The sequence below is a fragment of the Chiroxiphia lanceolata genome, chromosome 18 (assembly GCF_009829145.1).
Source record: "Chiroxiphia lanceolata isolate bChiLan1 chromosome 18, bChiLan1.pri, whole genome shotgun sequence".
Lineage (NCBI taxonomy): Eukaryota > Metazoa > Chordata > Aves > Passeriformes > Pipridae > Chiroxiphia > Chiroxiphia lanceolata.
The window spans coordinates 10,295,178-10,308,851 of record NC_045654.1 but is presented as its reverse complement, the minus strand read 5'-3'; the positions used below and the strand labels follow the sequence as shown (position 1 = coordinate 10,308,851).

General features: G+C 46.9%; 1 protein-coding gene and 1 long non-coding RNA gene across 2 annotated transcripts; both read left to right on the top strand.

Moving 5' to 3' along the window:
* The first annotated feature begins 62 nt into the window (after positions 1-62).
* Positions 63-838, top strand: LOC116795616. The gene is made up of 2 exons (XR_004360103.1): positions 63-227; positions 332-838. It is a non-coding gene; the product is annotated as an uncharacterized LOC116795616 (long non-coding RNA).
* A 6,439-nt stretch (positions 839-7,277) lies between these two features.
* BRI3BP (BRI3 binding protein) lies at positions 7,278-13,488 on the top strand. The gene is made up of 3 exons (XM_032705415.1): positions 7,278-7,487; positions 8,349-8,451; positions 9,018-13,488. Exons 1-3 carry the CDS (start codon positions 7,293-7,295, stop codon positions 9,434-9,436), a joined length of 717 nt encoding a protein of 238 aa, XP_032561306.1. The 5' UTR covers positions 7,278-7,292; the 3' UTR covers positions 9,437-13,488.
* Positions 13,489-13,674: the final 186 nt, after the last annotated feature.

Here is a 13,674-nt window from a genome sequence, read left to right as displayed (position 1 = left end):
AAAAAGTGCGGGGCGTCGCGCCCCGCCCCGCCCGCCCAGGGGCGGCGAGGACCGGAGGGACCGAGGGCAGCTGGGGCCGGGAGGGGCGGCGGGGTCGGGCCGGTGCCCGCCCGGGCAGTGCGGGGTCACCCGCTCCGCCGGCCCCGGGAGCGCGGGCACGGAATGAATGGGGGAGCGGCCACCCCGGACACCCGGGAGCCGGCGCTCGGTCCCTGTCACCTCTAAAGGTCACCAGACGCCGTGAGGGCACCGGGAGGAACCATCGCTTCGCGCTTCTCACCGGATCTCTGAGAAATCACCGCCGCTCTATTAATTTTTTTTTTTTCCCCAGGGACGCCTGAAGAAGTCGCAACAAGTGTCTTTGACCTAAAAATTAGGCAAGAAACGCGTCTTTCCATGGCCTCACCATCCCAGCTGCGCTTGTGTAACGCTCCCTGCCTACACAGCTTGCACCTTGGATTAAAAGCTACTATTGCTGCTCTGCTTTCCGAGTGTGACCTCTGCTAGTGGCTGTCACGGTGATTTCAGCCAGGAATTGGCATTAATGAAGCACTTAACTATGTGAAATTCACTATTGGATTCGATGATCCTAAAGATCTTTTCCAGTCTAAACGATTCCACGGGGTATCCGTGCTGCTTATGTAACTTATTTTCAAGGTCATGATTTCACTTCTAATCCATAGAAGCCTCAAAAGATGGGACTTTGATGATAAATTATATACAGGCATATTGTATATGAAAGTAAAATACATGTAGTAGATCGTATACTTGCTCTAAATTTCATTTAGATTTTTGTGCTACCAGAATGCAATTAAATGTGGAGACCATGGAAACGTGATTTAAACAGTCCACAGTTTATTTGCCTAGAGACAGACGTTACATCTGGCATATTTTTAAATAACTCTCCCCAGAGCTGTAGGCCTTGGGGAGGCTGGGGTGGAACTGGGACATGTTATCTGCCTGTTGTGCCTCCCTTGCCTTGGCAGCACTCAGAGGTCAATGGAAGTGTGAAATCCACAGCCAGACACCTGCCAAGAGATAAGGGAGAAGGCAGGACGGGATTGGGCTTGGGATCCACAGCCTGTGGTAGGGAAACTGGCTGGAGAACCCATCTCTCTGTGACTTTTATTTTTAACTCTTTGTGTTGTGAAGGTGTCTATGACACTGACAGAGTGTTAACCTGTGTGGGTACATCACTGGAACAGGACATGCAGGGCAGCAGCCAGGAGGGTTTTGCCTCCTGCCCCACCACAGACCTCAGACCTCATTCAACCCCTCCACACCATTTACCCCCAGCTGACAAACAGCCTGCCCTGCTCTGGGGGTACAGGTGAGCTTTGGGACAGGTTTTGGACAGGACTGGAAGCAAAGGTGTGATTCCTGTGGCACCCCACCACTCTTTCCCCAAGGGGGTCACAGCCCAGGAGGGCGGACACGAAGCCACCCACTGACCCCTGTGCTCGGCACTGGTGAGGCCACACCTCGAATGCCGTGTCCAGTTCTGGGCCCCTCAGTTCAGGAAGGACATTGAGGTGCTGGAGCAGGTCCAGAGAAGGGAACAGAGCTGGTGAAAGGTCTGGAGCACAAGTCCTATGACGAGCAACTGGGGGGGCTCAGCCTGGAGAAGGAGGCTCAAGGGGGACCTTCTCACTCTCTACAACTCCCCAAAAAAAGTTGTAGCCAGGTGGGGGTTGGTCTCTTCTCCCAGGAAATAAGTGACAGAATGAGAGGACATAGTCTCAAGCTGCACCAGGGGAGGTTTAGCTTGGACAATAGGAATAATTTCCCCACAGAATGAGTGATTAGATATTGGAACCACCAAGGAGGTCGTGGAGTCACCATCCCTGGAGATGTTAAAGGAAATATTGGACGTGGCACTCGGTGCCACGGTCTGGTTGATATGGTGGTGTTGAGTCACAGATTGGACTTGATGTTCTCAGGGGTCTTTTCGGACCTAATCGATGCACCGATTCCGTGACTCCGTGACCCGCCGCCGCCCCTCAGGGCCGGGCAGCCCCGCCCCGCGGACGGATCCGTGCGGCGCACGGCGGCCGCGACGTCGGCGCGTCTGATTGGCTGCGGCGTGCCTGGCCCCACATCAGCCCAGAGCGCGCTCTCCTCGCGGCTGGGCTGACGGGGGAAGAGCCGACGCCACGGAGAACCAATCGGCGCACAGCTTTCTCAAGCCCCTCTCTCTCCCGGCCAATGAGCGGCCGGATCGGGGGAGGTGTGCCCAATGGGAGCAGGGCTCTCATGCCGCACGGCGGGAGGGGTGGGGGTCCCGCCGGGGGTCCCCTCAGCGCCGGAGCGATGCCGAAATTGCCCGTTTTAAGATAAAATGCACAGAATCGCAGAATCAGTTAGGTTGGGAAAGACCTCTGAAATCATCGAGTCCAACCCGACACCACCGTGTCAACCAGACCACGGCACTAAGTGCCACATCCAGGCTTTCCTAGAAAACCTCCAGGGACGGTGACTCCACCACCTCCCTGGGCAGCCCGTTCCAATGTCTGATCACCCTTTCTGGGAAGAAATTCTTCCTAAAAGCAGCAGCAAAACAGCCGCCTTCCCCCACCCAGAGCAAACTGGGCTTCTAAAAAGAAAATGAGCAGCCAAATTACCTGAAAAGAGACCCAAAAGTCCTCTCGCTGAGCTGAAAAAGGTGTTTAAAAAGGACTGACGCAGTCACAGCTCAGGAAGGAAGGGGTGTGCTGGGATTTGGTGATAAAACTAGGACTTTTAGGAAAGTCTGACAGTGCTTTTATCTTATTAACAGCAGTTTTACTATTGCATCCTTACTTAAAGTGGGTTATGTATCCAGGTTCCTTGCTTTCATTCCAGCTTTGCTTTATCCAAACCAGTTTTTCCCTCTTTCAAAAGTGACTTTGGAAAAATGGGAAGAAGGAAAATTAAACAAATCTTTAATGAGAAAATGAGCATTAGGAGGACTGCAGTGACTACTGCAATTAGTTTGGAGACTAGATTAGGATAGCTGGAGGAAAATAGCCTGAATAAGATTAACTGGAATTGACCATTTTCAAATCTTTTTAAGCCTTGCTTTATGCCTGCTAATAGTAATAAGGTTAAAAATGAGATCATATTTTCTGCTTTAGATTAGATTAGGGGCTCTTCAAAAGATTCTTCAGAGCCGATGAACAGTAACAACACTGGTGATGGCACTACCACATTGTCTCTGAGGTAACCTGAAGTCACTTGGGAGTTTGAGTGATGAAATTCCGGGATCTGTGAGACAGAAGTTTTGTAATAATACCTCGTGGCAATACCTGCAGTATGCTGAGGCCTGACCATGATCCATTGATCCAACATCTGGATTAGGAAATATAAAGATTTTGTAAAGTTTTTGTAAAAAAATCCTATATTCAGAGCATACACCAGCTGGTTAATAAGTCTAGATAAGAATAAGACACTTCTGGCTCATTTGATGTCCGTCATCTCTGCAACCTCTATGTGGTATCAGATACAAGTAACTAGAATCAAAATCTAAGGCATTTTCAGAAAAAGAAAAAGAAATAAAAAAAAGGAAAGGGAAAATAAAAAGGAAAAGAAAAAAGGAAAAGGAAAGGGGAAAATAAAAGGGAAAGGAAAAAAAATAAGAAAAGAAACAGTGACACATTGCAAGAAAAGCCTCACAGGGAGGACGTGAAAAGGCTTAAAACGACAAGAGGTCATAAAGCAATCAGCTATGGCAGGTTGAGACTGTGAGTAGTAAAGACAGAGAAAAAAAAAAGAGGTTAAGAACTGATCCACAGTAACACCAGCTGGCTTTCTTTAAGGCTATGCCATTTTTTTTCAGCATTACAATGATTTAAAAAGAGAGAGCCCTATGATCTGCTAAAACTTAGACATCTAGGAAACAGACCCCCGTTTCTTCTAAATACAGTTCAAATTGCTGTTAAATCCCTCTATTTGAGTAGGACATCTTACACAGTTTCTAGTGCAGATGAGGAAACAGAGAAGCACACTCATTCTTCTTCTGTACAGTGAGACCTTCATCAGAGGATCTTTCTGGAAACCTCACAGTTGTCCTCACTAAGAGGTTCAGTGTGGCTGAGATCAATATTTCATGCTATGATGCAATGTATTCTTTGAGCAGACACTATTTCATTTATTTAAACAAGAAGGGTGAAATACCACATAATTTCATAAGAGCTGTGGATTTGGAGAGTTGAACGTACCTGAAATAGGCTCATGGAGACAGATCAGGAAATCAATTAAACACCAGGAAGACTCTCAAAATATCCTGATATGTGAAGGACAGCCTTGAGTGCAGGCTTCCAAAGGCAACCAACCCTACCACAGGCCTCAGAAACTCTGTAAAGAGCAGATGGAAGGAAACAACAGGCACTTGCAGAAGCGATTTTGAAGGGATCTCACGATGGAAACTCAGGTAGAGAAATAGCAACATTCCCAAATTCTCTGATATAAGACCCAATGGACCAGAAACAGCACAAAGGGACCGAGAGACGGCCAAGCCAGTTGGAAGCAAATTGAAGAATTATAACTGGCACAGAAAACAACACTCATGACAGTTAATTACCTCTGGGTTTTTGTACTGTGGGGCTCTTTAGATGCAAGAAATGCCCCAGAAGCTGACATTTACTGTGTGTTCAGAGTATAAGCACAGCATGACACTGAGGGCAGATAACCAGAAACCTCATAAGAACCTCAGAAATGCCTGTCATCAGTTGCCAACCCATTTTGGGAGAGCATGAGATAGACTTCCGAATATACACAGGGATTAACAAATCAGCAAATTCAGGGCCATCTTAAAAAAGAATGAAGGCACCATTTATAAATCTAAAAATCTATACCCTGCTGAAATCAAGTAAGATCCTAAGTACCTTCCTGGATCTGGGCCCAACCCTTCCAGGGCCAAATAGAAATAAATGCTGAAAGGTCTAGGCCATTCTGCTAAATGTGAAAATAAGTGTTTTGGCCAGACTAAAGCTGGGAAAAAGGCCATAGCAGAGATGTCTCTATTCTAGATGTCTACTCAACTACTCAGCTACCAGGCTTAGGCCAAGCCATGAGCTTTAAACATTGAGAACACGGGGTATAAATTTGGAAAGAGATACTTCAAATTATTCCAGAGACTGGAAGAGCTACAAGCTGCATCCCTGCTGTGTGAGAACTCCCCAGGAAGGAGCCAGTAAAAGCAGAGATCTGCCCTGTAATTTTCAGAGCAGACACCCTGAGTGGTGCACAGACACGAGCATGGGCTGCCTACACCTTCCCAAGGTCACCGAGAAGCTCTGGGGAGGACATCAGGATCCCTCATGCCTCGAAGTTACTGTTGGGCAATTTAGCAAACACTTGCTGCCCCAGTTCACGTCACCGGTCGGTGCAGAATCTACGCTACAGACCTGTGGATCTATTTTTATATCGCAATCATTGTGTTCCTGTCAATCAGTGATGAATCAGAATGTGCTCTGAAGGCAATGAAGTACTCTTTTATCTCCTGGGGATTCTTACTTCACTCTGCCAACATCCTGCTTAGGCTTCACTACACAGAAGGACCTGATAACATTGTCTGATTTACACTTCCCAGCTGTTTCTTTATTAGCCTGGTTAGTAAGGAAAAATCAACACAAAACCTGTCAGAAGGGGGAGTCACACCATGAAACGTGCTGAATTTTGGCATTTCATCTGAGTCAGAGTTTCTCGAGGGTGAAGGGCATGAGCATCCTTCAGAATCCCTCAAAGTGAAGTTGATAGAGTACCGGAAAGAGAGATGTCATTTTTTTAGACATGAAAGTTCTGTATTCCCCTTGTCATTTGGGGATTGCATCTCAGAATTGCCTCAGAGGAGATTTCATACCCATGCAGGAAAGGCATCTCTCTGTATTCTGTAAAGACTGTGACAGGTCTCCAGAGCCCCAACAGCCGAGTAATTTAAAAGCTCCATGGGAGAGGATTGAGGAGCCAAGAAAGTTGATCACAAGACAGCAATGGGCCCTGTGGCAAAGAAGCCTGACAGCATCCAGGGCTCTGTCAGTAAGAGCAATGACCCTAAATTGAGACACTGTAAGCCTTGATTTACAGTACGGAAAAAAATTGCCATGTGGATTATTACATGTGAAATTTCACCTGGAACTGGATAAATACTGTGACAGATGGGATAGTGGAAGAGGTTAAATCTGGGAACTGGTAATGGACTGGGAGAAGTTAAATCCCGGGGCAGGCTGGACACAGCAAGAGATTTGAATAGACCTTTTGGGGCGGGGGGCTGCACAGGGAGATTTCACCACCATTGTGGCCTCTGCTGGACCCTCTCTGCCAGTCAGAGAGGAACCTGGGAGTTTGGATTGACAGGAAGCTGAACATGAGCCAGCAGTGTGCCCAGGTGGCCAAGAAGGCCAATGGCATCCTGGCCTGGATCAGGAACAGTGTGGCCAACAGGTCCAGGGAAGTGATTCTTCCCCTGTACTCAGCACTGGTGAGGCCACACCTGGAGTGCTGTGTCCAGTTCTGGGCCCTCAGTTCAGGAAGGATATTGAGGTCCTGGAGCAGGTCCAGAGGAGAGCAACAAGTCTGGTGAAGGGACTCGAGCACAAATCCTATGAGGAGAGGCTGAGGGAGCTGGGTCTGTTCAGCCTGGAGAAGAGGAGGCTCAGGGGAGACCTCATAACCCTCTACAACTCCCTGACAGGAGGGTGTAGCCAGGTGGGGGTTGGTCTCTTTTCCCAGGCAACTATCAGCAAGACAAGAGGGCATGGTCTTAAGCTGTGCCAGGGAGGTTTAGGTTAGATATTAGAAAGAATTTCTTTACAGAGAGGGTAATCAGACACTGGAATGGGCTGCCCAGGGAAGTGGTGGATTCTCCGTCCTTGGAGGTTTTTAAGATAAGACTGGATGTGGCATCAGTGTCATGAGCTGGGAACCGCAGCGGTGTTGGATCAAGGGTTGGACCTGATGATCTCGGAGGCCCCTTCCAACCCAGCTGATTCTATGATTCTATGATTCTATGATTCTGTGATTCTGTGATTCTCTGCAGCAGCTCATTATCTTCCTCGTACAGAGGAGCCCAAGCGCTGGGCGCAGCCCTCCAGACGTGCCTCAGCAGGGCCGAGCAGAGGGGTAGAATCCTCTCTACGCGCTGTCCACGCTCCCCCCCGATTCCCTCAGCGATCGTTTCGCGATTTCCATCAGTCCCTGCGCGGGCAGCCCGGCCCCGCCTCACCCGCCGTCCCTCACCCGCCGTCCCTCACGCTGCCGTTGCTCCGCGGGTCCCGCGGGCGGCGCTGCGGCGGCGGCGGCGCAGCGGGGCGGCCATGGCGGCGGCGCGGCGGGCGCTGCTCTCGCTGCTGCTGCTGCTGCTGCTGCTCTGGGGCTCGGCGGGACCCGGCGTCGAGGCCGCTCGGGGCCGCGGCGGCGACCGCCAGAACAGCCTTCGCCGCGCCGCCAGCGGCCTCTACCAGGGCGTCAGCGGCCTCTTCGGCGAGGACAACGTGCGGGCCCTGCAGAAGGTGAGGCGCCGGGCGCTGCTTTCCCCCTCCGCCCCGCACACCTCCCGCGCTTCCTTCGCTTCCTCGCTGCGCTCCCCGGGGTGACCCGGCGGCTCTCGGGGCACAGCCGCGCTCCCCCATCGCCCCTCGGCGCGGTGGGACCCGCCGCGGCCTCGTCGTTGTGCGGGTGAGGCGGCGGAACGGCTGGAACGGCGCTTCGCGGAGGGAAACGGCGGCCGAGGCTTGCGGCAGTCTGGGAAAAATTGTCAGGGAAATCTCTAAATCAAGGTTGTTTTAGGTGGGGGAGACGGCCAGGGCAGCCCGCTGTCGGTGGGGAGCCCGTCAGCTAAAATCCGGTCTCTCTGCATCAGCAAGAGCATCCTGCGCTCGTAGGGCCGTAGGAACTTGCAGGAAATCAGGCGTGCAGGACCTGATTCTCTGTTCCTCCTTCCCTCAGGCAGTAGGAAGAAATAATAAATACTGTTAAATCGACCTACTAGTACACTTGAGACGTTTGTGCGTGGTGCTGGGGACATCTCTCAGTTCCTCGATAAAACTAATTCCCTGGTTTGATTTACCAATTGCTAGTGATTGTGTTATCTCGAAACTTCAGAACAATAGTAAAGCCCATAAAGTGCAGTATTAAGTGCTGCCAACGTATACATTTACATGCCCAAATACCTACACTAAGGATAATTGTAATATGCAAATTTAAGATTCACAGAGTTAAAAAAAATTACAAAATTACTTTTTTTCCCTTGGGGACTACAAAATAACCTGCAATTCTTGCCTAATGGATTATGATTCTACTTATGACTAGTAAGTCTCAAAGTATGTTTCTAGGAATTGAGGATTTTTTTAATTTTCAATTTTATTTCTCAGTTTTTCTCAAGGTTGACAGAGAGGTTTGTGAATGGGGTGGATGTATTAATGGACACATTCTGGAGAATATGGACTGATTTGTTAGATGTTCTTGGAATTGATGGTAAGTGTGATGCCTGTTTACCCTTGAACTGTCTCAGCTTGTGTCAGTGTTTACAAGCAAATGGGAAAATCATTTTATCATGCTGCATTAAACATCCATCAGCAGTGTCTCTATCTGCTTATGTGGCTTTGATTTTGCTATGAGTACCTTCGAACAAGAAGACTGAACTCAACCATTCCATTTCTCTATATGTATCTGTAGGATGTCTGTGAAATGAGTTACAAGTCATGGTTGATTTCTTGGTATCATCATTAGATGGATTCATGCAGCCAGGAATGGTGCAGGGAAATCAAGGAGGACTAGAGGAAGGAAAGACACAGTTGAGAGCCATTAGAATATAACTTTTACAAAGCGGGATCTGTAGCCCCAGTATGAACTTGTCAGCCAGTAATTTGAGGAAGGTCCATCCAGAAACGGATAAACCAGTTTTACCCCTCACTTTAGAAAAAACAGCCATGACCCCGCTGCTGTGGGGGACTGACCTTTTGGAGCTGTGCTCGTGTTTCTCCCTGTACCACTGCAGCCTGCCCTCATTAACATTCTGTACATTTTCCTTTGTTTTTCAGCCTCCAACCTGACTCATTATTTCAGCCCAGCAGCAATTGCCAACAACCCGACCCGTGCCCTCCTGCTGATCGGTGCCATTTTACTTGCCTATTGGTTTCTATCTCTCTTCCTTGGATTCTTCTTCTATCTCCTGCACATGCTGTTTGGTCGGTTTTTCTGGATTGCGAGGGTTGCCCTGTTCACCCTGTCGTGCGTGTACATCCTCCAGAAGTACGAGGGCGATCCGGAACACGCCGTCCTGCCGCTCTGCTTCGTCGTCGCCGTTTACTTCATGACGGGGCCGGTTGGATTTTACTGGAGAAGAAACAACAACAGCAGCCTGGAGGAGAAGATGGACCACCTGGAGAGTCAGATCAGACTGCTGAGCATCCGCCTTTCCAGGGTGATTGAGAACCTGGACAGGGGCAGCGAGCAATGAACCGGCCCCCGCAGACCACTGTACACCAGCTCCAGAAAATTCCTAAGCACTGTCTCATTCAAAGTTACAAAGCAACAAAAACGTCACATGGTAAAAAGTGTGCAAAGTTATAACTTTTCATCATGTGTGAGACTAATTTATCTAGATTATACACTCAGCCATTAAACTTGTAGGAGAAAGAAAAACATTTACAAAATTCAGCTGTATATTCAGAGTTTTATCCAGTACTAGAATTTTCTCAGTAGATAAACGCTTACTTTTACAAGCACTTAAAAACATCTTTTGTAAAGTTTTTATAAAAGCAAATTGAGTAGTCTTTCAAATATTGAAATTGAGCTAAACATATGCAAATTTGACACTTTAAAAGTTAAAAAAAAAAAAAAACAACAAAAAACTCAAGCTACCAAGCACTTCCATTGAGAAGTATCTGCTGTGGGTCCACATTTTTATTTTTTTCAAAGTTGTGAATGTTTTTGTGTTTTTGTTGGCTTATTTCATTGCCTTGAAGTTGCCTTTCATAGAGTATCAGATGAGGAATTTTCTGGTATCCAGGCCAAAAAATTCACACCATAGCTTTTAATAGGAGGTGGGGAATGAGGGAGAAGGAAGATTTGAAGTCCTTAAATGCCAGTCCAATGGGAGGAATTGAGAAACACACATGTGGCATTTTTTTCATTGCATTTCATCTCAAGACCTTTAATTTGGTGTCTGAAAGGAAATCTGGTTTAATGAATTGGCACAGAGGGAAGAGACGTAGCGTGACAAATTGTAATTCATATTTGATCTGCACAGTGAAGCATTTTCCAAGCATAAATGCATAGACTAAAACATGATTTTTAATCTCAGGACCCACATACTTTCTCAGAAAAGGCAGCAGTTAAAACACGTGCAAATGTATTGTTGCTTAAAGTTTTCTCAGGACCAATAAGCGGCAATAAATTATCTTCAGGAAGATCTGGATTTTTTTCTAAAATTGTAATAGTTTTATAGGAGCTTTTTGCTTGTGTCCTCTTTAGGTTTTGGGGAAAGTGAGTCACCTTAAGAGGAGGGTGTAGGAAACGGTTCTATTTCAAAGCGGTGGAGCTTTGAAGCAATTTTATTTTGCAGGATTTCTATATTTGTAACTTAGAACTGACTGACTTGGTAGAGTATCACTGGCTGTGTGAAGGGTTTGCTGAAATGCAGTGAAACAAAGGGAACCTCAGGGAAGGAAGTCAGGAACGTGGTTTGACCTGGGAACAACAGCATTTGAGGGTAGAGATGTGGGGAGGGAGGGGAAGCATTGACCCGTAGTGATGAGCACTGATACCATGAGGGGTGGAATGGACCACAGCTGAAGCACTCTGTGTTCCATAGGGTCTAAACTTAAAATTACATTAAAAAAACGCAACAAAAAATTGGTCTGTGATAGGGCCTGGCTACAAAGCAAGGGAACAAGTATGAGGAGGTTCTCCTCTCCATGCCTGTGAGTGCCAGTAGGACAGGCCAGGGCAGCTGAGCACGGCTTGGCCTTTGTCCTCTTGTTCCGTTGGGCAGAACTTTTGCTGGACGTGATGCTTAACTGAATGTAACTGTTGGGCAAATTTATTTTTCTCTTTATGCTGAAGTTTAATGTTCTTCTTAGAATGTGTGTTACTTGCCTAACCTCTTTGGGTCTGTATGTGACATTTACATGAGGGGTTATTTTTAAAATCCATGTTAATGGCCTTTACTCCGAACGGTGATCACTTGAGTTCAACACAGTTGAAGTTCATATGCACTTGGCACGGTTGGAATCCATTTTAGTTTTTTATGTCACCTGTAAATCCCCCTTCACACCATTTATTGAGAAATACAACATTTAGGGTTGTAAAATAACTGGTTTTCACAACTTAAGATAAGGACTATGGCAGCAAGTAGTCCGCTTTGTAAAGCTGAAAATATAAAATACAATGTATTCCTTTTTCCAGCTCATTTTCCATAGTATTACAGAGTCTTCCCTGTAAACTCAGTTTTGCCTACTGTTGTGCACAGAAGACTGGGCTAAAACACCAACCTGGAAATTAGGAATTGACTAGCACAGCTTGTCAGGTCTTGATGTGTTTTGTTAAATTTAAGGCCTGAGGACCAAAGTCTGCAAACCTCGCTCGTGTCAGCGGCTCCATCGCCTTCTTAGGACTATGTGCATGAGTCAGTTTGCATAGATTGTATTTTATGTAATCCATATTTAACGTTGAAGTTAAAAATACTGAATCATTTATATATTAAGAGTTGTCTATTATAAAGATTTCTTTAAAACTACTATATAAAAGTTAATTTGGATTATAGTTTCTCCCTGTCTTGCTCTAATCATTTATCTTAGTTTTGTAAAATCAGCCCTCCTATATTAATACTCTTGATTTTGATCACCCTGCTGCTTGAAAAAAAGTATTTTTATATTTACTTGCATCCCATGTATAGCAAAATGTTATGTCAAAAGTGGTATATATAAAATTGGGTATTTTTAATCAGTATTTTTCCCAGCACTCAGTTTTCACATTAGTCAAATTCAGAAGTAATGATTTTTTAAAGCACAATCTAATCTTCAATATATATATATATATATACTTTAAAAATGCTCTGTATTTTTAAACATGCACTGTAGTGAAAGCGCTTTTGGGACATGAATGTGGTATTGTATTTAATCTCTTTCAACTTTTGTAAATAACCTTTTACAAGTATTTTCCATACCAGGCCATCTAGTTTATCCATGGAGGTTTTTGCTGTTTTTTAGAACCCGTGCCAGTGGTTGCACTGCTTTTGTATTGCCATTGGTAGGAGCGTCCCAGAGACAGGCAGGTCTTGCCTTGTCACCCACGGACAAACCAAGACTGGGAGTTGATGGACTCGCTTGGGCCTGGGGGCAGAGATGGGACTGGACCAAACCTCACAGCTCCGGCTTTTCACTGGGATCCAGCAAAACAGAGAGGGGGGAGCGATGTCTGTGCACTCCTGCCACAGCCATGGCCCTCCTGACCTGCTGTGAGGGGGCACAGGTGACCTGGGACCAGCTGGGTGTGGGGATATCCCATCTGGCTGCTCCTCCAGAATGGATCCTGCTCATGGACCTTCCCCTTCAAAGAACATCACCCCGTGTAACCGGCTGAGGAGGGGCTCCAGGCTGTCCAGGATGGGAGATCCCGTTGGGTCTGGAGTGTTTAAACCTGCGTGCTTTAGGACCTAATATTTGAAACTCCTGTAGTGTTTTTCCATGCGCTCCCATCTTTGCAGAGCTGACGTCTGCAGCAGCACCTCCGGCTGTAGATAACCGATGTGTTGTATGGAATGTGGCGCTTTCACAGTGGTTTTGGGTGTCAGAGTGCTGTGTACAAACCTGGTGTAGTTCAGTGCTGTATTTATAGCCCGTCCTTCACATTGTGATTTGCTTTTCCAAGACTCGTTGCATCGTCAGTGTGGAAAATAGACCAGTATCAACCTTAGCTTCGGTGGTGTAGAGATGTTTTAAGTGTGATTTGCCTCATGTACTGATCCGTATTTGGCAGCTAATGGCATAAGTGACCATGAGTTCTCTTTGTCTGGGTTGGAAAATAAAAGGTTTTATTGTATCCGCATGTATTTTAAACTTTTTGAATAATTCCATCGACCTGTGATGACAGCACATGTAAAAACCGACCTTTTCCTTTTAATGAGAAGTTATATTTGCTGTGGTAGCACTCATTGTTGGCACTGATGGTAGTGATTTCACACCGTTTTGTACATCAGCTTTCACAGTGTTTCAGTTTGTACAATTGTTCATGTGAAAACGATTTGGTCTGAAGAGATGCTCTGTGTTCACTTCTGACATACAATCCTAGAGACATACGAGATTCTGCTGATAATACTGTTAAGTAGCTACAAATGTACCAGACTCATTTTTTACCGAGCTTTAACATGCCTTTATTTATTTATTATCGGACCAGCCAAACCCGTGTACTCCGTAGTTCAGTATTTGTTAGAACAAAAATCTCACAAATCAACTTAATGGTATTGTGTGGCAAAGCTTCGAATAAATGTTTACTGAGACTTTGCACTGAGCAGCGAGTCCCTGGTGAGGCTGCGCGGGGTGGGAGATCCCGGGATGGGGTGGGATGGGGTGGGTTTGGGGGGGTCCCGGCGCGGTTTTGGGGCCCTTGAGCGCCGAGGGGGCGGGGCCCCTCGGCGGGGCAGCCCCGCGCCTGCGCGCGCCCGGCCCCGCCCCTTCTCGCGAGACCCCCGCGCCC

What these genes read in the sequence shown, in the direction of transcription:
- BRI3BP (XM_032705415.1), top strand. Translation starts at nt 7,293, where the DNA reads ATGGCGGCGGCGCGGCGGGCGCTGCTCTCGCTGCTGCTGCTGCTGCTG. An exon ending in ACGTGCGGGCCCTGCAGAAG is followed by an intron (nt 7,488 to 8,348) that starts GTGAGGCGCCGG and finishes TTTATTTCTCAG; the next exon opens with TTTTTCTCAAGGTTGACAGA. An exon ending in AGATGTTCTTGGAATTGATG is followed by an intron (nt 8,452 to 9,017) that starts GTAAGTGTGATG and finishes TTTGTTTTTCAG; the next exon opens with CCTCCAACCTGACTCATTAT.